Source organism: Nesoenas mayeri (assembly GCF_963082525.1).
Source record: "Nesoenas mayeri genome assembly, chromosome: 1".
Taxonomy (NCBI): Eukaryota; Metazoa; Chordata; class Aves; order Columbiformes; family Columbidae; genus Nesoenas; species Nesoenas mayeri.
The window spans coordinates 116196940-116222364 of record NC_137541.1 but is presented as its reverse complement, the minus strand read 5'-3'; the positions used below and the strand labels follow the sequence as shown (position 1 = coordinate 116222364).

Genomic DNA, 25425 nt, shown 5'->3' with positions numbered 1-25425 from the left:
GTTCCTGCTGTACAACAGAGTATATATAATGTATTGGCAGCAGTTGCTTCTTGTAGTATGAAAGAAGGTGGTAGCTCAGTTACCACTGGCTCCTGTAGCAGTCCTGGTGGTCTCCGTGCTGCAGAAGGCCCGAGAGATGTGCTCAGTGTCTGCTTCTCAAAGGATGGAAGGCAACTGCTGAGGATAGGGCACAGAAAAGTGTGCAACCCTAGGTACGGCTACTGTGGATGCTGAGAATGAATCACACTGAATAAATATATAGCATGCATCAGACGTACAGCAGCCTTTAACTTGAAGTTTAAATTCAGGTACTTGGAATTTGGTCTGCTGTATGGCATTTAATACCAATGTAAGTCTCTAAGACACACGAGTGCAATTCGTATTTTCTTTCCAGAAAAATCGTTTACCAAGTAGCTTGCCTGGAACTTTGCCTTTTGGTGCTTAGTGTTGTTGGGGATTGTTTTTCTTAGACATCAAAATTGGAAGTTTTCTTGGCTGCATAAATTCTTAAGATGCATGCACTATACAATAACCCTTTGCAGTTGGACATCTGTGTCAGGAGAATTGTTGCAGAGCACCGTGGTTCCTCTTTCCCAGTTCTCCAGCTTTCCATGCAGAGGTCACCCAGTGTGTGCAGTTCTTCTCCTGGCTTGATGTAAGGAGCATTTTAGCTATAGTCAGTATATGTTTTTAATAATTTAAGAAGTGCTCATCAAAACAAAATAATCTAAGCTCATGTTCAAATCTACCCAAGTTGAGGCTATGCTGGATCAGTGAAAATCAAATATTTGACAGATTTGAGCTGGGTTTGTGTTTGTTGTTCAGTAATGATTTTTCACCAGTTTAAGAGCTGCCTTTGTGGTTCAGCAAAACAGACCTAGAATGAAAGCTTTTTTGTTTTTTGATGAATTACAAGTGTACATAGTATAACTCTGTGGCATACTTGGAGATATAGAGTTAGGGATATATTGCTCCCACAGTTTCAGTTCTTTGCCTGTCATAAAATATGCAAAGTGTTTCACAGGTTCTGGATAGATGTTTTACATAGACAAAAACCAAGCTAAACAATGTCTTTTTAAGCAGGAAAACTTAGCTTGAAGTTGACAGTACTAACAAAAATAATCTTCCAACATTTTTCTACTTCAGGTCTTTAGTGCTAAATACATCGCCTTTTTTCTCAAATGGTATTTTGTGCAGCTCCCAGAGGTACCTCTAACTGTATTTGCTTCTAAAAAAAACAGTGGCTGAGTATTGGGCATGATGATTTTTACTTTTAACTTCAAAGATCAGTCTTTAACATGAACACTGTTGATCAACATAGGCAAATAGCTTTCTGCACCATATTATTATTTGGGGTTTTTTTTCTAGTTAAATATGTTTTTGTTTAGAGGGTTTTGGGATTTCCAGGTTCTTCTTAAACTTGTGTGAAAACTCAAAGGTAATAAAGCAAAAATAAAAACATAAAATGTGGCAGTAAAAGCAAAACATACTTAAAAGGTAGATTTTGTTGGCTTCAAGCTGGGGAGTTGTGGCTGCAAAATGAATTCCTTTACGATAAAGGAACCAGAACTTACCATTTACAAACAAAAACAAGATAACTTTTGAAGGTAGCATGTACCAGAATATATTATTGTGGTATATTTAAATAATTGATTCAGCATGTGGAAGCATAGGCTTATAAGTAAACTCTAGCTTTTTTCTCCTCATTTTGTTTCTCACTTTGCAGTACTATGGTGCACAATTAGCCACTTCTCTGCCATTTATGTGTTTATTTCTACACTTTCCCCTCCAACTCTGCAGTTTGAATGTTAAGGCTTTTTCTAGCTTCATCCCTTCCCCCCAATTATTCTCACTCTCATGATGTCTGTGAACAGCTCCCGTGCCAGGATTTTTCCTACATATTCACTCTGCAAGCACTGAATGGTGACAGCTTTGTAGCATCTTCTCTGTTCTCTTGGATTCCACAGAGCCCTCAGTAATTGGAGTTTAGTGTAACAGATGGAAAAAAGGTCGGCAGAAGGTTCCCAGTGCTATGAAGAATACGTTGAAAATATATTTTTGATTGATGGAACATTATCAATGAGTTCTTTTTTTCTATATGCTTTATTTGTCCTGTGCAACACAACTCTGCTCTCCACCCTGATTCTGTATGTGCTTTCAAGAGAGAGCATTAAATCAAAGCACCCATGTGTGAATTTTCAAGTTCCAGGAATAATGTGACTCTCATTTATCAGTGATATAAGTTGCACTTCTCTTTTATGGTTTCATTGACTGATGTTGTGAGGGAAGTTTTCAATTACATTTTTCCAAGTTGTGCTATCAAAACAATTGATACGTGTCTGCCCTCATGAAAAATAACAACTTTCATGTTCAAACTGTAATTATGGTTAATTTCAGTGTGAAAATGAAAGTTGATGTTGTGGTTTAACCCTGATAGGCAGGTAAGCCCCACACAGCCTCTTACTCACTCCCCTCCAGTGGGATAGAAAAGAGAATCGGAAGGGTAAAAGTGTGAAATCTTGTTTATGATTTCTGTCTCTTCCCCTTTATGTTCTTGTGGCTGCTCTACCATAGAACACGCTGCCTCTTCTGCTGCTCCCTCTAACACGCTCTGATCAAATCTGTTGTTATCTCGAAGCCTTTAAGCCCCACATTGGGTGCCAGAAAGGGTTGCTGTGGTTTTATCCCGTTAGGCAGCTGCAGCCCAAGCAGCTGCTCATGCACTCCCCCTCCAATGGGCTGAGGGGGGAGAGCTGGTAGGGTAAAAGTGAGAAAACTCATGATTTGAGATAAAAAGAGTTCGGTAAGTTTAAAGGTGAGGGTGTGGGGACAGCAATGACACCAAGGAAAACAAGTGATACAGAAATCTCCACTTTCTCACACCCAGCTGACCTGTGCCCAGCCAGTTCCTGAGAAATGGCAGCCCTGGCAAACACCCTCCCCAGTTTTGATTGCTGAGCATGAGGTCCTGTGGTTTCAGATATCCCTTTGGTCAGCTGGGCTCAGCTGTCCCAGCTGTGTCCTCTCCCAGCCTCTTGTGCAGCCCCAGCTAGTGGGTGGTGGGGTGGGGTGAGGAGCAGAAAAGGCCTTGACTCTGTGCAAACACTGTTCCATAACTAAAACATCCCTGTGTTATCAATGCTGTTTCTATCACAAACCCAAAACATCACTGCATATAAGCCACTGTGAAGAAATTTGACTCTGGTACCCCAGAAAAAAACAGTGCAGTTGTTCACTCAAGCCAGGTGCATTTTGATATGTTTATGATTCAAATTATAAACTTGTTTCAAGCAAAGCGATTTGTTTCTTGACTTATATTTTCCCTTCATTTTAAGGAATATAGGTATGACAATGTAGCAATTAATGTCAAGTCTAAAAGGTATAGAAGTGACTAGCCAGCATGAATACTTTATATGTATTTTGTAACTAGTATTTATTCTAATGAAGAACTTGTGGTCCTTTTTACATAGTAGTAGAGAGGTGGCATTTTGGTGCACCAGCTGAAGTCTGAGAATATGCTGTAGATTTCAATAGAGACAAGAAGTGATATCTGTGCAGGTTATGTGGAGATGTGTGTCGAGATGTGTTTTACTTACAGAAAGAAGAATAAATAGGAAGTCTTTCATGTTGGAATTCAGCTGAAGACTCAAATAGTTACTTTAGTTGGCCCCATTAGTACTCAGGAAGCACTGCTAAGAGGAGAAGTAAGAGACACTATTAAAGTGACTAATTATATGGTCATTTGACATGTTACAGTGTAACTTTCAGCAGATCTCCCTAGATGCGCCAGGACTGTTTGCTCTTCATTGATACTGGCTTGTAGAGCCTGGAATTCTACCCTCAAAGTTGGGACAATTGATTGCAGAAAAAAAATATGTTAAGATTAAATATTTTTGAAAAATAGTAAAGATACCTGCTTTTGGTTTTTTTTGGTCAGCAGTAATTTTTTCCCACATGACAGTGTTGTCTGGTTTCAGATCCCTTTTTGAGCCAAGAGATACATCTGGTCTTAAACATCAGGAAGCACTAGTTTACATAGTTGTGGAAATCCATAAGGATTTTAACTTGTCTGTTTGCTTTTTGGGGCATGTGTTGTTTTGTTTTGTTTTCTAACTGCTACTCCCTGCTACTCTCACAAAGAGTATATAGTTATTCTATTCCCCTCTTCCATACCATTCTTGACATTATAGATCTGTTGTGCTTCCTTTCAGGTTTTAATTTCTGAGCTGAAGAATTGATTTATTTAATGTGTTCCGTATAGAATCTGTATGATCTAAATTACAGGCTCTGTATCATCTGAGTTATACAATAGCACAATGATGACTTAACAGTTTTTTCCTCCTAGTTTTCACAGTCTGTAGGCTATTTTATTGCTGTTGAGCAATAGAGTTCTATTTTGAACTTTTTTAGGTTGACTATCCTGAATAATCATGTGTTTGAAAACTTTGTTGACTCCTTACTCTCACTCATTCTGGACTGTAGTGTTCAACATATTTGTAAATGTATCCTTATGCATATTCTTGAAAAATATAATAAAGAAAAAAGACTACTTATTTTTAAGCTTTCTTTCTGATTTTTAACCAGTTCTAAAACAGGAATTAACTACTAACATCCTAGGGTTTCTTAAAGCATTTAGTAAGTGATCTTGCTGAAGTCCAAGTATACCATACCACCTTTATCCCAGTTCTTCTCAGCTCTTCCAGACAGCTCCCCTGTTATTTTCTGGTACATATCTTCCTTCAAACAAATCTATTTGCTTTTCACTTGGGTACATTATACAGCCAAGCTTGTCGTGTTTTATTTGTCTTTATAGGTGCTGTGGATTGGCCCAATGCAAACATTAGACTGTAGCTCCTGAAATCTCTTTAAAAGATTTGGGTCATATTTGCTGCTTGTGTACAGAGGCTGGTTTAAGTAATAGATAATCCTGTATTGAAGTGCTTTCAAAACATTTTAATGTGCATTATAGCATGTAGCCCTGGGAAAGTGTTACTCTTTGGTTTTTCTTCTGTTTTTTTATGAAAACTTGTCTACTGATATGGTGCTTCTTCTCTACAATCTATGAAGAATGGCTGTCATGTAGAACACATCTGGTCAATGCAAATACGTATGGGCATTTAAGGCTTTCCTCTTGAAGAAAATACTGTCAAAATTATTAAAGCAAAAAAGCCCATGTAATACTATTCACATGAATGGACCAGAATCTTGTACTGCAAGATTTTTTTTCCTGTTATCCTTCTATTTATTTAGTTTCTTACAAAATGATATTATAGTAACCAAGTAAACGTTACGTAATTTACAAAAGCATGCCCAGAATACTAAGGTGGCCTGGTTTTTGTCCTGTGGAACACATTTCTATTTGCCTTTGGCTTTAAAAGTCAATTTCATTTGTAGTATTGAAGCCTTGTACTAGTACTTGATCTTCTGAAGAGACCTGTGTCTGTTTTTGCAATTGTGCAGTGTCCATGAACTGCAATCCTTGTAAATGAAAATTTTGGTCTAAATGGAACACTTGCTTCCTAAGAACTTCAGAATTCAAGCTTCACCATCTTGTTTATGTTCATCCTGTCCCATACTCCCTACCCCACCCCGGCCTGATGATGACAGTCATCTATCAACTACTCACAGTAGAAAAATACAGCCCATGAAAGAATGATGAGATAAAATATATATCTTGTGAAACGATGGTTTATAAGCTCCAATATATTTAGCAGAGTTGATGTAACTATGTAGAACTACTGTATTGCATAGGGGAATTGTAGAGAACAAGGAACATGCTGTTCCTCACGCTGTACAGAGCCAAGACAGTTCTTACTTCAGTCTACATATAATACGATGACAAGACGATCGATGAAAGATCATGAAAAGAATATAACAAAATTATTGTGAGGATCAATCAGAAATTATTGTACAAATATCTTAATTGTATGCTGAAATGTTTAAGAAAAACTGCAGTTACCATCATACTTTATGAAAATTAAAGGTCTGTAGGAATCTGTCTCTTGAAGATGAGGAAACCTCACCCTTGGCCAGTCACTGTAATTTAACATGTTTATACCCAGTTTCACCAAAACTGAATGGAGTAAAATCACATAAAAATTAAACTAAGTTTATATCTAACAGAGCTGAAGTGTTATGTTTACTTTGTTCAATAAGAGTTTTATGAGTAGCTTCTCTAAATCTACCGTATTGTACAGATTTAGTAAAAATCCACAAGTTTTGACACACCTGTCATTAAAAGTCACATGATCCATGGAGGAGGTACTGGTAGTTGTATTATAATCAACTTCTTTACACCAGTTCACTTGTGCAGTATTGCTTCTATGCATTCAGGATAATAAATCTTTATTTTATGGAGTTTAACATCAGGTGACTGATTCATTTGCCTTTCTGGCCTGTCATGTCAGACATTTCAGTTGTTCTTGGCATAACTGCCTCTTTACTTGTCTTTGGTCTAACAACCCCCATGTTCAGCCCCCTTTTTTTAAACAATATTACAGTTTGACATTTTTGTTTGTGCCTAAATACATAAACCTGTTTGGTTTTAATCTGAGAATGTAGTTGTATCTATGGGACATTGCTGTTACGTTGCTATTTACATAGCATCAGCCATTATCAAGATTATTTTAATCATGTGAAAAGAGAAGCTCAAGGCCAGGGAGGAAGCACGCAGCTGAAATACGTGTCTGCAGAAATCCATAAGCAAAGCAGTGACTGAGCCTGAGCAAAGATCAGAGCTGGTGCATCAGGTTGGTCACAAGAGCTGGTTTTTCTGTTCTGCTCTTTATGCTCAGTCCTGCAAGTGTATTTTCCTTGTTGAACTACTTTCTGTAGCTGCAGTCACCAAATTTGTCAGAGTTTGAAGGAAATCTTAGGTAACTGAAAATACCTGTATGTCATCTCTCCTTCATTAATTCCCAGTTTTCTGAAAACATTACTTACTTTTCCTCAGGTGTTTGACCTTGACATTCATTACGATGTTGAAAATATAATAAGGGGCTTAGGAGGCTCAAATATTTTAATTTTACTGTTTTAATAAAACTAAGTGTATCTTCTGTAATTATAACTGAATTAATGGCAGTCATATTCTTCACCTCATTTTTAAGCAACTTGTTGCTAATTCCACAAATATTTCCTTGGAATGTAGTCCAATTGCTGATCTCTGAAACCTATTAAAACAGAGAATTACATAAAATCTGTAATGGTTTATATAGTTCTTTTGAATAGGACACAATTTACTTTTTGCAAAATTCATCTATTATTTACATATACAAGTTGGTAATATTAATGTCTATATACACGATGCCTTATACAGGTTCACAGCCCATTGTGGAAATCTCCTTTAAGATTTAGTGTTCTAGTTTAATCCAGCAGAAGATGTCTGAAAACTTCCTGTTTTGTTTTCTTGGATAAACAAGAGCAAAATACTTAGAAAAAGCAACTTCTCGTTTTCACAAACAGAAGTAAGACTTCTCATTTTTGAACAGGAAGAAAGAGGCAGGATTAGTCACTGTATGGTATAGCATTTGGTAATCTTCAATTGATGTCGTGGAGTGACAGAGAAACTAGTATCCATTCATTTAAACAATCAAATCAGGGACTTCTTCTTTAAAGAACTTGAGTGTGGAGTGGTAGTAGATAATCGGTCTTGTGTGTATTGTCCAAGCTTTATTTCTGAAGTGCTTTCCAGAGCTAGGCCTGAATCTCCATGAAGTCTTCTGCAAATAAGTTGGAATACAGTCTTACGGACACTTCTGGACATTAGGAAGTACATAACTGGGTCTAAGCAACTGTTGAAAGATGAAAATATGAGCATCACCTCATTGCATTTGTGAATGATTGCCTTCCAATAACAAGATGGATATTGTAACTGGGATGTAATGTAGACAAATCGGAACATATGGTAAGGAACGAAACAGATGGTGAAAATGAGGAGGACGATGAAGGAATTCCTTGCTGTCTGGGTATATTTTCCCGCATTCGGAAAATGTGCTCTTTTCTTTGAAATTTTCAGAAGGTTCTTGGCGATTTTAACATACGAAAGTATCAAAAGGAAGAAAACTATCCAAAAAATAATTACAATAATATAATTTATAATGGCTTCTGTCTTTGCATTCTGTTTACTTCGGTAATGAAAGCACATGGTAGAATTGCTGTCCTCTCTCTTAAAGAAAGATGGTGCAACTACTATTATAAATCCAGTTAGTGCAAGTGCCCACACTATGCAACAAATATGTATACTTCGTGTGGTGGTTAACATTTTAGGACGCCTCACAGACTTATTTATTTTTATATAACGATCTAGACTAATTAGTCCTAACAGTACTATGCTAATATACATGTTCATGTAAAACAGAGTTCCTACAATCTTGCACAAAATCTGTCCAAACATCCACGTGTTTTTGTTAACGTGATAGAGTATTCGGAAAGGAAGACAGAAGATCAGCAGAAGGTCTGCAACAGCTACGTTTAGCAAGTAAACTTGGATAGAATTTCGTTTCTGATGAATGCACAGGAAAGCAAATAGGGCTATAATATTTCCAACCAATCCAACGACAAAAATAATAGAGTAAAAAATTATCAAAGTAAGTGATAGTGAGTTGTCATCTATGTGGCAGCTGGCATTGTTTTGAATTTCCGAGGCATTTATGGCTCGATTAGTTTGGTTACTCCAGAAGACTTCCTCATGTGGAAGAATGGTCAGCAAATCAGATGAAGCTGCAGCCATCATTTGTAAGGATATGTTCTGTAGGAATGCAAAGAGAAATTGTAAGAATTAAATTGCCATTGATTCCTTTTGATGTGTTTACTTGCTTTATTGTGCACAGTCTCATGTAATATAAAAGACAATAACTAAAAAAAAAGTAAATGCACCAAGTTACAACTCTGGCTGAGTAGAAGGAGGATGTTTAGCCAAATATCTTGATAAAATATAAGTCTAGAATAATCAATTCCCTGTTTTTCTTCATGTGAAGTTAGGCAAGAACAGATGGTACAAATACTCAGATAACTTCTTTATTTATAAGTACAAATAATTTTTTGAAGTTCTGGTGTTAGGATTAGTCTTTCTGACATAGGAAACTTTTAAATTAAGATACAAAAATGGGTAAGCATAGCTAAGTGCTGATACAAAGTACATAGAAATCTATCAAAACAATTCTAAACTCATCAGTCTTCATTTTAAATAAGTACCCAGGATCTCTCACGTGCAGGTCACTCATTTGCAATTAGAAAAGCAATTGTCAATTAATATCTAGCTATGTAATCTGTTATAAGTAATGCTGTGAGTCAGTACTGTTACAGTAGCTTGTTTTTAATAATTTGTATCTTCTCATAAATTTAAATATTTTTCCCTTTTCTTGACTGTTCACAAATCAATGTTATACAAAGAAACTAATATTAGCCAGAAATCACATTAATGCAGTAACAGATTGTTTTCACATCTTCCTTGTTTTTACTGTTTTCCTTGTTTTGATTTCCAGGTCTTTAATTTCAGTCAGTTTATTTTTGAACAGGAAGATACAATCTGAAAGATAAAAGTCACCTTTGACCAAAGAAGGAAAACCAAAATAGTGTGTGGTTAGGAAAGCAGAATCACCATGAGCTGTTTAGAGGCATTGCTAAGACTCATTAGTAATGATACAGCTTTTGTTCTCAATTTGTATGTCATAACAATAAAAGATTCCATAAATAATTTTATTTAGAAATTTTTTTAAAGGGGCAAATCTCACAAAAAGTTGAGAATTGGTTTTGGTACTCGGAACTTAGCTGTCCAACGACAGTAACAAGAAAAAAACAGCAAAACACTGCCATATATATAACTTCAAAATAGTTTTTTCATTTGCACACTAGGTCTTAAAAATGCAAATTTCTATTTAAATGTGTGATACAGCTACAGCACTGAAAATCGCAGCACTTTAGGTAGAATTCTTAATAAGACCTAATGTACATACAAAGTCTGAATTACTTAGAGGACAGTCTAAAATATTTTAACATCCTGTGTTGGTTGATCTTACAATTGCTTTAAATTTGTACAGTCTGTTAGCAGTTTTAAAAATAGTTATGTTTTCATATTTGCCATTACATACTGTCAGGGAAGAAGTACTTTTAACAGATTGATTTAAAAACATGATGCTTCCAAATGCATCTTGAAACTTACATACTACTATAATTTCTTGTCTGTGTTGGTTTTTTGTAAAAATGTTTGGCATCATGACTTGCATAAATAGTGACAAGCTTTAGGTCAATGCGAGACAAGTTGGCTACATTGCATATCTCTTAGAAACATAACTTTTTGCTACCATAAGTTTTGTCATCTGTAAGCAAGCAGGCATGCTTGAACACGGGTATATTTTGAGAAACGGTTTGAAGATCAGTAGTACCTTTGCACTTAAAATAATTTTAATAGGATTTTGTTCTATTATAGCCTAAGTATAAAAGAAGCCACTTACCGTTTATGTATTAAGAACTTCTGCTGATTTTCAAAAGCGCTGGTGAAGTCAGGGAGGAGTAACCCGCAACTGCTCTTATTAGAAAGCTAAAGTACCAGCTTCTCTATGAAAGTGGTGAGAATCAGCTGACACGGTACAATTAGCAACAAGGGGAAGTTTAACTAGTGTTGCAACTGTGCTTTTTTAAAAAAAGAGATGTTTTAACTAGCAAAACTCAGGCTGTTGAACAGATCAAGCTGCACTTTGCTGGGAGAGCTTCTATAATAAAGTTTTCTCTGAGTTTCATTATGAATTGGAGTAGTTTTTTTAATTTTTCAGAAACTTTGTTTCTGGTGAGCAGTGTCAGTAGCTCCCTTTTTGGACGACAATTATGTTGGTACTGCCTGTCTTCTTTTTAATACTGTCATGGAAGAAGTGCCACTTTTTCAAATGTGTAGGGTGAAGAGAAATCAACACAACAGTGAAATACTATGTTTTGGTTATGTTGGTATAGTTCTCCCATCTACCTTCCTTGTTGCCTGGGGTTAGAAATGTGAGATTGATCTTTTTCACGCAAAATGACAGCAATGAGAAAATGTGAAAGTGCCCAAAGTGTGCAGCTTAAGTGAAGCAGGCGGAAGTGAAATTTAGAGATAATGCCACCTTGTAATACTATTTTAAGTAGGATGTAATTGACTGAAAATTACATTCATAAATTGCAAATTTAAAATGGATTCTTGAAGCCCTAAAACGAGATAGCCTGTTTAAAGATCATCTCAATAACATTGTTTTGACTTAGTGTTCTCCTTAGTATTTGAAATTAGAATTTCCCTGATAACTTTCTTAACATATTATCTGCTTAGGCATCAAGCTTTTTTGCGATTCTGCAGGTTTCGGGGCTCTGAGCAACCTGATCTAGTTGAAGATGTCCCAGCTCATGGAAGGGGGGTTGGACTAGATGACCTTTGAAGGCCCCTTTCAACCCAAACTATTCTATGATTGTATGATTCTTACTTGAAGCTGCTTGTTCTGATGCAACTGAAACTTTGTAAAAGAAAATATGAGTGGTTACAGATGATGACTTTACAGTAGTCAGACTGAGCTTGTTGTAGCTCCTTTGCACTATTCTGAGTTCCTAGTTTTGTAATTTAAGCATTACTGTATTCTCAGGAAGCAGTAAACAGGCTTGACATTCTTCCTTTTAAATAATTTCTTTCAAATAATATGCTTGACTGTAAAGAGAGGCTTTGAGTAAATGCAGGAAGTCATTCTATAATAGATGCAGTATACTGAATAGATTTTCTCCATATGTTTCTTTCTCCCGCACCAATCAGTATCTGTCCAAATTGTGTATTCCATTTTTATATGTTACACCTTGCTCATATTAGTGGAAAGACTGGAAAATCAAAAGTATGGATGACTGTGCCTGGAATCCAGTTTAGAAACCTAAATAATTTCCCCCCTCAGCGGGGGAAACAACTTTCAGCTTGTTAGAAACATCACAGGGATGTTCTTTTCCTGCAGTTGGAAAGTGATCACTGAATCCTGTGATTAAGGCTCAAAATAGTGCTTTATGTTCCCAACAAGTTGTATCATAGGCAGGATGTTTCTTCTGGAGAATTGAAACAGTGTAAGACTTTAGGGTGAAAGGTAAAAAGAAAAAATAATACCAGGTAAGAAATTATAGGCATTAACTTTTTTCCATTTTACTGCGACTTCACTTTGTATTCTTTTGACTTCTGTTAAGTCCTGAAAGGATTTTGCTGTGCCTGGAACAACTGAAAGGGAAGCCAATGAAGAAAGAGTCCATGCCAGAAAAAAAAGTACCTGAAGTTAAGAAGTTATTTCAAAAAAACCCCATAATTCTGGCTTCTGTTTATAGATTTATGAAAAATAGTTCCAAAATGCAAATTGTATTTCTCAAATAATATAATAATTTGTCTGGATTTTTGTCTTTTCAGCCACACTGTGTACTACTTGCCTCAAAAGAAAATTCAGCCCCAGTAAAGCTTGGTGGTTTTGGGGTAGCAATTCAGTTAGGAGAGTCTGGGCTAGTTGCTGGAGGTAAGAAATTTTCCTTCCAAGTTATATAACATTATGCATGTTGTGCTGCAGAGTTCTATTCTTGCGACACAGCCTGGCCTGCAAAACAAGAGCTCAAAACCAATATTTCACTAAAGACTTTGTTAACATTATAAATGCATACAGTTAAGCTAAATTTCTAGTAGAATGTAACATTGTCGTGTGTACATATACTGAGTATTAAGTCTCTCTGAATGTTACTCAGCAGGAGCTTACACTGCTTTGATCAAGATGAAATGGAAAAAAACCAAAGAATTTTCCATTTTTAATACAATCTTTGGCGTAATTCTTCTGTGCTTGACAAAGCAAACGAAATCAAAATGCTATCAGGATTGAAATGCATGTCAAAGCAATTGAGTAAGGACTTAGTACAGCATCCTTAATGCTCCCCTATATTTCTTAGGCAATTTCTGTCACAATGCTATGCTGTTCAATAGCAAAATCTTACTAGTTTTCACATGTGACTCTTTTCTGTGTTTTAATATTTCATTGTAATTATTGCATAAGACATCAATATCTTGATATGTATGTATATTTTTTGACTGTGTTTTGTTTTCTGTGGATTTTATTTCCTCTAGCTGCCTTCCATATTGTTCCAGACAATAGGGTTATGCGTTAATCAGCCTGCACAGATGAAGACCCAATCAATTTTCTGATGCTTTCATTGCCAGAGTAGGAGACCACAACAAAACATTTTGTTAGTTTCTATTTTTTTCCTTCAAAATGAGTAACTTCCTCTCAGTACCAGGCTTCTTCAAAAACTCAGGTTTTCTAATCTAATTACTTAAAGGTTTGGTCAAATTGGCTTTTATGTGCTCTTTAAAACAAAAAGCAAATCCAATGTAAGCATACCAACAGCTTCCATTTTCTTCCAGATATCGCTAATACCCTGGAAATACCCAGTATCGTACTACCTAGAGACCTAGATACATCTTTTCAAGTAAAATACCCATTTAGTTAAGCTACTGTTGTTTTCTTAATACAAAGGTCACTCCTTTCTTTACTTTCCCTGTGTTTCTTAAATTTTCTGTACTTCAGCCACTGCTTTTTTTAGTGATAGTTCCTACACTTTTGTTTATGATTCTCTCATGTTTCTTCTTTATATTCTCACTGAGCGATTTTATCCGTTTCTTCTGTTTCAGCTACTCTTCTGGAGGTAGTCAGACACACAGCATACTTTCTTTCAGACTCCTAGCTGTCTCTCAAGAAACCTCAAATTCAACTTGGAAAAAAATCCTGCGTTTTTCCCAAAATTTGTCATGTCCTTCCTTTCCTATTACCATTCACTATTGTGCATTCCCACTGGTCATTCATATGCTCAACTTCCATGCAGTTGTCAGTGCTGGTCTGGTCTTTCCTCTTTTATGTAAAAATGTTTTTGTTCCTTTCTGGTTCTGTTTGCAGTACTTCTAGAAACTTCATTCTTAAGCCTCATCAGAATACTATCTTTCCATATCCATATATTTTGCCTCATCCATCTCAACTTCTGCCGTATCAGTCTCCCTTCATATTTTTTTTCCCCTCTCAACTGTCCTTTCCAGTTCTAGGCTTTCATTAGTGCTTATTAATTACAGCTTCAAATTCCTCTCATTTTCAGGAATACCCAGAGTAATTCTACTCTACTAATATACTGTGGAAAGTGTCAGTTCTACTACTTATTTTGAGCTTTCTCCTTAACAGGCTCCTTATCTCTTTCTTTTCATCTTCCATTCCAGTCTTTATACCACAAATTACATCTGTTATCTGGCAATTCGTTTCCCTTCCAGAATCCTATCTGAAGGCCTCTTACTAGACAGTCCCCTACACAGCACTGACAAGATTTCTTCAAATTTACAGTATTGCCCCATATGTGTTACAAGAAAGTTAACAATACTGTCTGAACTGGGCTATGAATTTCTTGTACAAAATTGTGTATCTACATATTTGTTTTACTAAGTTATTCATATGACCTATGGTTAAGTTTTGTTTTATAATAATAAATTAGAGGCATTACTTACTTTTCAATTGTCTTCTAAATGAAATAGAAACTCTCCTGGTAGAGAAGTTTATGAGCAGTATAATAATCAGCCTGTTCACTTTCACATTATTTTTCTAATTTTTAGTGGAAAACATAGATTCAGCTTAACATAGTCAATTATTTACCTTCTGGCATGGCAATTCCTATATTTAACAGTTAATGCATAAAAAATAAATATTAAATAAAAGCTCCTATGGCATTACAGTTCTCTTACTTGACCCTAAAACTCCCTGTGCTTCTCAATTTCAGTGCTCAGTACACCTTAAAACTTTACAATACTGACAACACACTGCCTTATGATTACAGAAAATGCAATACTTCTTAATCTTTCTGTATCTAGGTAATGCATATTTCTGTGATACTGTAGCAGAATATACTCAATTGCTAGTGTAAATCCCTATGTAGATGACCCTGGTGTTCAAGAACAGAAATCTTTGCTGTTTCCTTTTCTTATGTTGCTTGGAATAGTTTATCTTTTGAACCAGAAAAGGACAGCTTTCCTTTAGGAAAAGCACATCAACATTGAAAGTAATGTAACTGTAGAAAAGTTCAACTGATAGGACTCTTTCCTTAATCTTGCATAAAAAAGCAGCCATTGTGCAAAAGCTCTTTATTATTTATGGTGGTCAATCTCTTTTGTAGTAGAGTCTTTCTCATAAAATAGGAGTTGATATATCTAAAACATTCAGGGGTTAACAATATTCTAAAAAAAAATGAAATAAAATTCTTGCTTTCATTCACTTGTATTTGTGCCATTTTACTTGGTACGTTGACCCATCTGTGCCGTACAAGCCCAGATTGTGTGTAGCCTTGGAGAACACAAATAGAAGGGAATTTTCTCCCTGAATGTCTTTGAAGACTTCTAGGGTACAGCTTTTGCTTTCTTTGGGACTACAGAATGTTTTTAACTTTTTTTTTTTTTTTTCCCCAAGTGTGCATAAATTATTTTGGGGAAGAAAGGGGATTTTTGTAATAAAGATGAACTAAGTCCCAGGTATTGAAAGTAGACTGGTCCCAATCTTTTGATGTAAATCTAAAGACAGACTTGGGTTGTTTACTGGGATTGTAACTACAGTGTTTGTTCAAGCAGATAGAAGGCTGTTTAACAAAAATGCAAGGGAGCTCATGATAACAAGCTATGATGTCACACTAGATGTCATTAGTGAAAATGTCTGTGGAATAGATTTTAAGCACATGCTTGTTATTAAGTACCAAAAAAAGGACATAACCATATCCCATTTTTCATCAGACCAGAAGCAAAAATGTAAGGAAATAACTTTTTGTTCCAGTAATGTTTGCCCATAAGCTGCAATGCAATGAGTAAGAAATGTGTCATCTTCTGAGTTACAGGAACTTGTTTTCATGAGCTATCATTCTGTGAACGTCTCTTCATGCAGTTCGTATGGTCAGAAGTGGAAAATTTTGCTACATGTATTCATTTGAAGCATTGAAGTACCTATCTTAAGATGTATTTCTGGCAATATGCACTGTAGTTACAGATCATGATATTTCACAAGTGAACTCTTTTATGGAAGAAGATGCAGACAGGAAACGGTCCATGTTTGTATGGCTATGATGTAGCTGGAGTAGTGGAACCTCTGTGAAGTCTGTGATTTAACAGAGCAGTCTCACATTATGATCTCTGTCTTCTTCCTTGGACATTTTTTCTTTCAGAATGTAGTATAAATTGTCACAATATTTTCTTAAATAAATGTGACATCAGATTTATCAGATATCTTGGATGCTAAATCTTGGGGAATTTTAGCTAGTATCTAGTATAAAAGTCTGAAGGAACAAAAGCCATTGAGTCCACAAGTGCTATTTTCCCCACATAATTTACTTAATTTTCTCCTGGTTTCAATTAGTGCAGAATAAGATAGCTGAATAGACATAAATGGTATGAGATTCTTTACTAACTGTCAGGTCTTATCTATGAGTAGTTGACTGCTTTTCACTTTCTACCTTTAGCAGCAAAATGTCACGGGTACCATGATGCTAATCCGGTCCAGTATTGATTTTTCTGTATTGCTAGCTAGCTGCCCAAAGTTGCTTCAGAATCCTAAAGTATTTTCAGGTATCCTAACAAAACCACCGTTGTCTTACTGGAAAACATCTTGTATGTTCTTAATAGAAGTACAGTACCTACATGTCAGGTGTTCTTGGTTGTCAGCTAGCCTTTTAGACTTACTACAAAAATAGCAAAGGAAGGCATTACCATAAATTTCCCTGTAAACAAGATTATGGAATTTGGTGAGGGGAGTGGAATCTTTTAAGTTCCTTATTTTTGGTTTGTTCCCATCATTGTAAAAATGATCATAGAATCACGGAATGGTTTGGGTTGGAAGGAACGTTTAAAGCTCATCTAGTCCAAACCCCTGCCATGAGCAGGGGCATCTTCAACTAGATCAGGTTGCTCAGAGCCCTGTCCACCCCTCTGGGCAACTTGTGCTGATGTGTCACCAAACTGGATCTTCTTGGTGGTTTTATAAACCCCAGTTTAAAAATCGTATTTTTGAAATAAGTTTTTATACTGCACAGACATTTTTCCTTTCCATCATCAGTGTCTGAATGATATAGCAAATCTTTCTTTTGTTTTCCAATGAGAGGTAAATGTTCGTAAGCTGAGGTCGTACACTAGGATTCTTCTTTCACTCAAATGGTCATTTCTTCTGAAAAGCGAGAACACTATTTCACTATTTTTTTTCTCCCTTGAAAAATTAAAAAATACGAGCCTCTTCAAATCTTTGCCTCTGATAGACTTGGTTTTATTTAAAAGATACTACCATAGCTTACTGTCTCTCAGAAATTCTACTTCACGTCTGGGTCAATTTGAGAGTGTTTACAGGAGGCTAATTGATTTAACAGTCAATTTAGGTTTACTTCCTCCATCATAGTTTTATAGCTGAAACAGCCGTTGTATCAGTTATTATGATTTGTCTGGTTAATGTGTGATCTTTGCTTTATTTGTTTTCTGGACACTAATATCCAGCTGCCCAGTTGTCTGCTGATGCATCTTTTAAAATAAATTTTCTTCAGACAATCTTATGTGCTGAAGCTGCATTGCCTTTTTTTTTTTTTTAATCTATTCATCTTCTCTGTACACCTGCTTTAAACATCTCTATTGTCTGGAGTAATGTGGAAAGGAATTAAAAGTAGTAAAGTATTGACCTACCTGATCTGTTGTGTGTGATTCTTCAATTCCTTCCACATTATTCTGGACGTCCCACTCTTTTAGAAACTCCTTAATTTGTGAACATATTTCTTATTACACTATTGTGAGAGGTCAGATGGTGATGTTTATTAGTACCTCACATTTTTTTCCTAAAAATTATTTGTTCCAGTTGTTTCCTTATACATCGTTCAGATACTACTGCTGTTGAAAGACTCTCCTTCTGATATCTTGGTCATCAATCCCCTGCCTTAGGGATGACAAAATCTGATTTGGTCTCTGTATATACTCTCCTTCTTGTGGAAAGCATAGCCCTATTGTCTGGAATAATATGGAAAGAGTCATAGAAACTAAATTTTCAAAGGTAAGTCAAAATTTATCTTTAGTGCTTGTGAATGATATCAGATTGACAACACCTGAAGACGGAAGCTCTGTTTATCCACAGAAAATATCAGCAAAATTAGCAATTCTGTAAATTTCCACACTGCCAACATGCCTCAAAACTGGCTGATAAGAAAGCTTCCCTCTAAAAATAAGATGTCTGTACCTAATCAGAAATTGTGTGCTTCCTAAGTCAGCAAACACTTTGATGTAGGCATTTATTTACAAGGAATTGGGTGGAGGAGAGTATCACATTCAATACACACCACTGCTGAGTCTTCATCTAGTGATGATTTTCAGTTAATGCTACTCTAGAACAGGTAAGAAGAACCCAGAAGCACATAGAGGGAAAACTTATTCCAGTCTCCCATGAGATTTCTTCTCACATGCAGATACAACTAAAAATCATGTGTGTATGCATGCATGCAATATTTATTTAAATAGAATAGTTATTTTTTCCATGGGCAGTCATTCAAATATATCCATGAGTGTTCTTATAACCTGTAGAATAAAGGACCTGTGGAAGGCAGAAGTTATCTATTAACGAGAGAAAAATGTCTCTACTTACTGTTCTTTCTCACGCTGCTTCAAAAAAGATGCAAAGCTTCTCCTGAACCACCAAATTCAAAAGGTTCTAAAATATTTTAAAACAATTGAACTATTGAGAACAATTTTAAAATTTTGCAGAACATTGAACCTGTTTAGAAGGCAAATTTTATATTAGATAACTTTCAGCAGAAGTGATACTTGGTCTAAAGAGCAGTGAGTATCCATGATTTTAGAAAACTTTGCTGTCTGTAGAGTTTGTTTATTCTATTACTGATATTCACCTTACAGTTCTTGCAGTTGCAACATGGGAAAAATCCCCATCTATGTAAGTTCATGTGTTCAGCCCTCTTTGCTGAGCTAAGCACAGCTCAGAAGTGCAGCTCAGCAGTCCTTGCTTAGGTCAGGTTTTGGAATAACTCAAAATCATCATTTGCTCCTTTGATGAACCCAGTGAAGTGGTTAGTTGTCACAAAGATGACAGCTGCCCCAGAAATTACTTTAGCCTTTTTAAGTTTCTAAGATATACATACACATAGGTCTGCATTTTTTTACCCTGTTTAACTGGACAGTTCAATCTCAACCAATTAAGTTTGTTTGTTCTTGGTTTGCTTTTTGATGGAGATGAAACTGTGATTTCCACCACCATCTAAAGTATCAGGATCTTGTAATCTGCGCTAAAAAGGTTATGGAAGCAAATCATTCTGTAATTATTTTCACTAGTTATAATCTAGCAGTGGTAAATAGCAAGATTTTAAGTTAGCCTAGCCTTTCTCATTTTAGTCATATTCATAGATTTCTCATTTAAAATTTAAAAGTGAGTATTAGCGTTTAATAGTACTGATTTTTCAGCATGCTCTTAAGTAGCATCCATTTTTCAGCTAGTTTATAGTAGCAATCTGTTGGGGTCTTAAACAGCTGTGCAGAATGTTACCTAATACTGAACTAGTCTAGTCCTTCTGCTTAACATCAAGCAGTTATTGAAGTGGATTTTTGTGGTATGCTGGTTTTGAACCTGGGCAACAGAGGTCCAGTTCTTCTGCCTGTCATCTAAGTTAACTTCCAAGGGAGGGGAAAGAATTTGGGATGATCAGAAAATGATGGCATTTTTTAACCGTAATTTCCAAGTGTGTCAGTTTGTCTGTAAGATCTCTTGAGTACTGAGTAAACATGCAGCCTCACATTCTGATGTGAGTTCACCAGATAAAGCAAAGTAGGAATCTTGAAATATGAAAAGGCTGTATTTTTTCTATTGACACAAAGAAAGTAGGAAATAAACCTCAAGAAGCTTGTTCAGTTAGGGGAAAAAAAAAAGGTATAGAAAAAAATTATAATATTATGAAAGTCGTAAATAATGAACAGAGTACTGACAGTGGATGACTACTGCGTAAGAAATGCTTGCATACTATGTTTTGTTTGCAATTTTGATAAGCGTACTGTTGCAAGTTATGTTTGTTTCTTGTTGATATTCGGTAGTGTTGTAAGTGTTTTTGTATGTTTTCACCCTGTGGTCAGGAAGTGGAGGGGAAAGGAAATTGAAACTTGTCCGCCATCAAGACTCTGCTTTGCAAAATCTGGGGAAGCTGATTAATGCTCATTTTCAATAAATTGTTCTGCATATATTTATGAGTCTGTATAAATAATGAAGGCATTTTCTTGCTTATCAATTTCTGCAAAGTAATTTTAATTTGAAGCATTATTTGCTGAAGGGGAGAAGGAAGGAAAAACATATGCACTTTTGATGCTCTCTTGACACTAGATTACTTATACAACCCCTGATTAAATCAGGTAAGGTGATATTTGAAAACTAAAACTGAAAGAAACAAGCTGTATGTTTGGAGGAGGATTAATCTTATTTTTCCCCATTTAATCAGTATTCTGTATATTAATACCAGCATAACCGGGTATGGTGGGCTGACCTTGGCTAAGGGCCAAAATCCTACCAGCTGCTCATTCACATCCCCTCGTCAACAGAACAGGGGAGAAAATCAGATGAAAAAGCTTGTGGGTCAAGGTAAATACATACAAACTGCTTGAGCAGTTACCATCACAGATGAAAGACACTTGACTTGGGGAAAATTAGATTAATTTGTTGTGAATTCAATTAGATTTGAGTAATGGCAAACAAAGACTGAAAACACCACCACCCCTCCTCCCATTCTCAGGCTCAACTTCACCCCTTTGCCCCTGACTCCCTTACCCCCCAACCCCAAGCAGTGCAGGGGGATGAAGAATGGGTGCTGTGGTACATCCATAACAGCCCCTCTCTGCCACTCCTTCCTCCTCACACTTTGCTCCTTCTCCAGGAGCCTTTCCTCCCATAGGCTACAGTCTTCAGGACAAGCCTGCTACTGCATGGGTGCTCCACAGGCTGCAGTTTCCTCAGGGATTATCCACCTGCCACACTGTGGGGTCCCTCAGGGGCTGCAGGGCTGGACCTGCTCCCTCATGGCCTCTCCAGGGGAACCTCTGCTGGGGTCCCTGGAGCACCTCTCTTGCTTTCTGCTGCTCTCACCTTGCTGCTTGCAGGGCTGTTTCTCACAGTGTTTTCCTCAGCCCTGGCTGCCAGGCAGCATTTTGCCCTTTCTTACACTGGCTTTCCCCAAGGCACCCACCCATGTCTAGGGGGCTCAGCCGTGCCCTGCAGTGGGTGATTGGAGCCTCTGGAACAGGCTGTGTCCAGCACGGGGCCTTCCCGGGCGCTCCTCACATGGGCCACCTTGCAGCCCCCGCTGCTAGCACCTTAACACCTATATGCAGTAATGACATTATATTCCTTCTGTAGCATGTGCTGCTGCAGAGTATGCTGTTTTACACCATAGGAGAAAAAGTAGCATCAGTAACTGTTTGCAGGGACACAGTTTGCTCAGAGGAAGGTGTTCTATAGGTCTGCCTTCACTGTACTGCAAATGCCCGACAGACTCCCAACAGACTTAAATGCATTGGCCAAAAAAAACCCAACCAACAAAACACCCAAAAAACTCCAATAACAACAAGAAAACCATCACAACCAAACCAAAACCCAAACCTTTATGTTTACTTCTCACACTACATAGTCCTTTTTTAACCGTGCTCATCTCTGCAACTGAAGGTCCCAAGCTGAGAGAAGGGGCACATGATTATTGGAAATACACGGTAAATCAACTTAGATATCATTTGATACTTAAGATTCTTAGTTTCATTAACTATGTCATTCAGATGACTGTGTATCTTCCTGAAGTTTAATGTCTCTCTTAAATAACTTTGTTTGTGCTTGTGGTATCTCATCCTCTAGTGATTTCTGCTGTTTGTGTTTTGAATGATCACTTTTCTCTAGATTTCCCAGATTTTATAAGAGCAATTAGAAACCCTGGTAGGAGGGCAGAATCTTCAGAGTATGTATGATTTTTTCATTTGTATTGATAAAAAGATTTAAATGACCTTTATTACTACAAATGTTTTTTTCAATGTGTGAGAAAGGTTACAGTTGCCCCCAAACTGAAAATGGTTACCTCTATACCCAGATGCCAGGAAGTTTACCACTGAGATAAAGAAGACTTTGTTAAGCCAGGCTGCTCTGCGGTCTTGCTGATGTGTTCTGTACTGAAGATTTCCAGGCTGTGGTATGCACACCACTAATGCCACATGAGCAGCCTAAGCAATATACAAATACTGTTTGAACAGGCAGGTGTTGCTGCTTCTGTACATGCATAATCTGATACAGAGCTGGAAATGTTCATGTATTTGCTGTCTCAAATGATGGCTTCTTGGGGGAAAAAAGAAGTTAGGAAACCCTCGTAGATAGAGATTTGTGAGCACGTTAAAAAAAGATAATCAGCAGTTCTCTTCAGCAACTCAGGCACACTGGATATATATACTTTCCATTTTCCATCCCGTCCCTGTCACAAGGCATCTAAAAGAGACTTTGCATCTAAGGAGATAGTTCTTTTCCTTATATTAGTGAGCTGGAAGATTTGGCTTTGAGGTTTATCAGTTAGGCTGAAAGATACGGCATAAGCCTATAAATTGTATATAACCAACACAAAGAATTAGTAATATTTCCCCATGTCATCTCAGTCTTTCTCTGTCCAGAGTAAATATTCTTCCTCTTCCCCCAGTGATATGAGACATGAGTTGGACTTGTAGCATCTTGCTGGTTTATTCTTTTTTTAGCCTGGGAAGGAACTGCCCTTCTGCTGTCATGTCAGCCTAGTCTGCAAGGACTTTTTAAGTTGCTGACCTAGGTTAGCCGTGAGGTAACATTCCTTTGTCACGGACAGATTCCTAACATCTGTGTGGCAGAGGGATTGCCTCAGAAACTGGGAACGAAAAGGGTGGTCTTTACTGAGTAAGCTGCTGTTTCCTCAGTGTTTACTGCCAGTGCAGTGACTTAGCCAATTCCTATTCAGATGGTGTGCAGGATAGGCTTGGCTAGCAAGGGTCTCTTTACATGACTGAATTAAATACATGCTGTGCAAACACCACGGATTATCTAGGCTGCATTGCAAACTCTCCTAGCCAGCATAAAGATGCTGCAAGCCTTGAATGGAGCTTCTGAAGTCCACTGTAGTATCTGTGAGCAAAAATAACCTAAGAAGGTAGAATGCGCTGTAACAGTTTGCTACAGTTGTGGGGTATTTTTTTCTTTTGTTGGTACTTGGTGGAACCAAGGTAGTCCAAAGACAACAGTGTTTGTAAATGTCAGTAATACCCTGAGCATTCAGAGCTTAATTCTTGCAAATCCTTTGCCGTGGAAACAAACCTCTTTACAACAGGCAACATTTATAGGAAGAGGTAAAATGTTTGTTAGTTTTATTTGGCTTTGTGTTGCACAGAAGTTGAATGAAGTTATTCTAATGGGTTTATCAATTCAAAAGATTAGCTGGTACCGCATAGGTTTTGTTTGCATGGTGTACATTCACTACCACTCCAAAATCAGGACTCTCCCAGAACCATTACTGTGTGACACTCATTGAAAGCACTCTGTAAAACAAATTAGCATGATCTTTTTATCTGTGGTAAGATATTGCCTACGTCAAATAGATGAGCAGTACATTTGCGCATTTTGTGTTCTTGTCGGCAGTTTCTGTAGACTGGCTAAGGTTTGGGCAGAGCATCAGACCAAACTGTGCTCTTACCAGTCAGAGGCAGCTTTTTCAAGTAAGCAGTGTAGACTAGAACTCTACAAGATCTTTGTACATGCTCTCTGGATAAATAGTTCCTGCTTCAAAAGTTGTCCAAATTGATATTTTTACTTTTATATGGCATGTTGCACTGAAGAATCTTAGTGCTCATATAAATCTTGTTTCACAGTCTGCAGGGTAGGATAGAATACTCCTCAATTTATAAATCAAGCAAAAAGGAAACTACTGATTTTTCTCACTGGATATATTTAATCAATACTAAACTTGAAAAGAAAAAAAGAATTGTGTTAAAAGTTTAACCCATTGACAAAACTTATTAAAACTGCTTTAGTTTAATGAAATGATAGTTTTCATTTCCATGTTTGACACACATCACTTTGACTCAATTTTGTTTTTATTTCCATTTAGGACGTGTAGGAACACCTCATTTTATGGCCCCAGAAGTGGTAAAAAGGGAACCTTATGGGAAGCCTGTAGATGTTTGGGGTTGTGGCGTGATCCTTTTCATCCTGCTAAGCGGTTGTTTGCCTTTTTATGGAACCAAGGAAAGATTATTTGAAGGCATTATTAAAGGAAAATACAAGGTAAATGACAGTATATGTGAGTCCTTTTCCAGTGAGATAAGCTCTACTGGTAAAACTTCTGGAAGCTGATTTTTGTATTTAGCCTGATTTAATTTTGAAGCTTATAGAAATCTTGTCTGTGTTACACAGGAAGAGAGATGATTTTTTCTCTGCAGTTTGTCTTGTTCCTGCTGTGTTTCATATCAATGTTACAAACTAAAATACAGAAATACTTACTCAGATGAAATAACAAATGGTTGCAACAACTAGGCCCTAGTTGTACATGGAAATCAGTAGGGTTACATAAGGCTTAGCTATGAAGTATAGCATACAGTATGTTACCTTGGTTTTATAGATCATTTAATTTTTTTAAATCAAAGAACCACCGTAAAGGCTGGTCATCATTGCCTTGATTTAAAACAAAATGCATGTTACTTTAAAAATGTAATTATGCATTTTAGTACGGTATGTAGTAAAGAGCAGCTGATGATTCAAAAGGAGTCACTTGCAGCTGAAAGCAAACAGGTGTTGCATGGAAGATATGCATGTTTCACAACATAGAACCATTATGGAGACAGTTTTAAAGTTTCAACCAATATTTTTGCAGATTTGTCGAAGGTCAGTTTTGCTCTGCTTTGCAACCAAAGTCATACATGAGCTGTATATTAGTGATTAAGAGTGGAAACTCCCAGAACTGTCTGATAGTCTGTAATATGGTTTAGGAAGTATTTTATTACATGAGCTTAACAGTAGTCCGCTAAAATGTGACAGCAGTAATACTGCACTTGCTCAGGAGCACCTTTTTTCATTCTTTAAATTTTTTTATTCCTAGAAACAGTAGGATTTCTTCATGGCACTAGTTTTGGGGTAGCATAGACTAGTAGATGTTCCAGTTTCACTTCATGGAAGGTTTCTTTATGGAATCTCTTAAGCAGCTGAAACTTTCTGGCAGCATAAAAGTTAACTTTTCTTTGTTTAAAAAAAGTCATGGCCAGCACATTATGTCTTCTCAGTTCCTTTTCTGTTCCTGTTTACACAATCATATGTCTATTCAGTGAAAATATCAGGAAGATTTCAAAACAGACTTGCTGCGAATTTGCGATTACTTTCATTT

General features: G+C 36.7%; 2 protein-coding genes across 6 annotated transcripts in view; one reads left to right on the top strand and one right to left on the bottom strand.

The window, feature by feature from the left end:
- The window catches only part of CASK (calcium/calmodulin dependent serine protein kinase), a gene marked incomplete at its 5' end in the record, with an annotated part of 208161 nt that overhangs the window by 101928 nt on the left and 80808 nt on the right, over positions 1-25425 (top strand). For all 5 annotated transcript variants that reach the window (XM_080350342.1, XM_080350339.1, XM_080350341.1 and 2 more), the window contains 2 exons: positions 12392-12494; positions 24157-24332. In XM_080350342.1, the coding sequence (XP_080206468.1) occupies positions 12392-12494; positions 24157-24332 (279 nt within the window). The remainder of the gene's footprint in view (positions 1-12391; positions 12495-24156; positions 24333-25425) is intronic.
- Positions 7589-10484, bottom strand: GPR34 (G protein-coupled receptor 34; the record flags this gene model as incomplete). The annotated part of the gene is made up of 2 exons (XM_080363782.1): positions 10452-10484; positions 7589-8746 (listed from the first exon to the last, which is right to left on the bottom strand). Exon 2 carries the CDS (start codon positions 8729-8731, stop codon positions 7589-7591), a length of 1143 nt encoding a protein of 380 aa, XP_080219908.1. The 5' UTR covers positions 8732-8746; positions 10452-10484.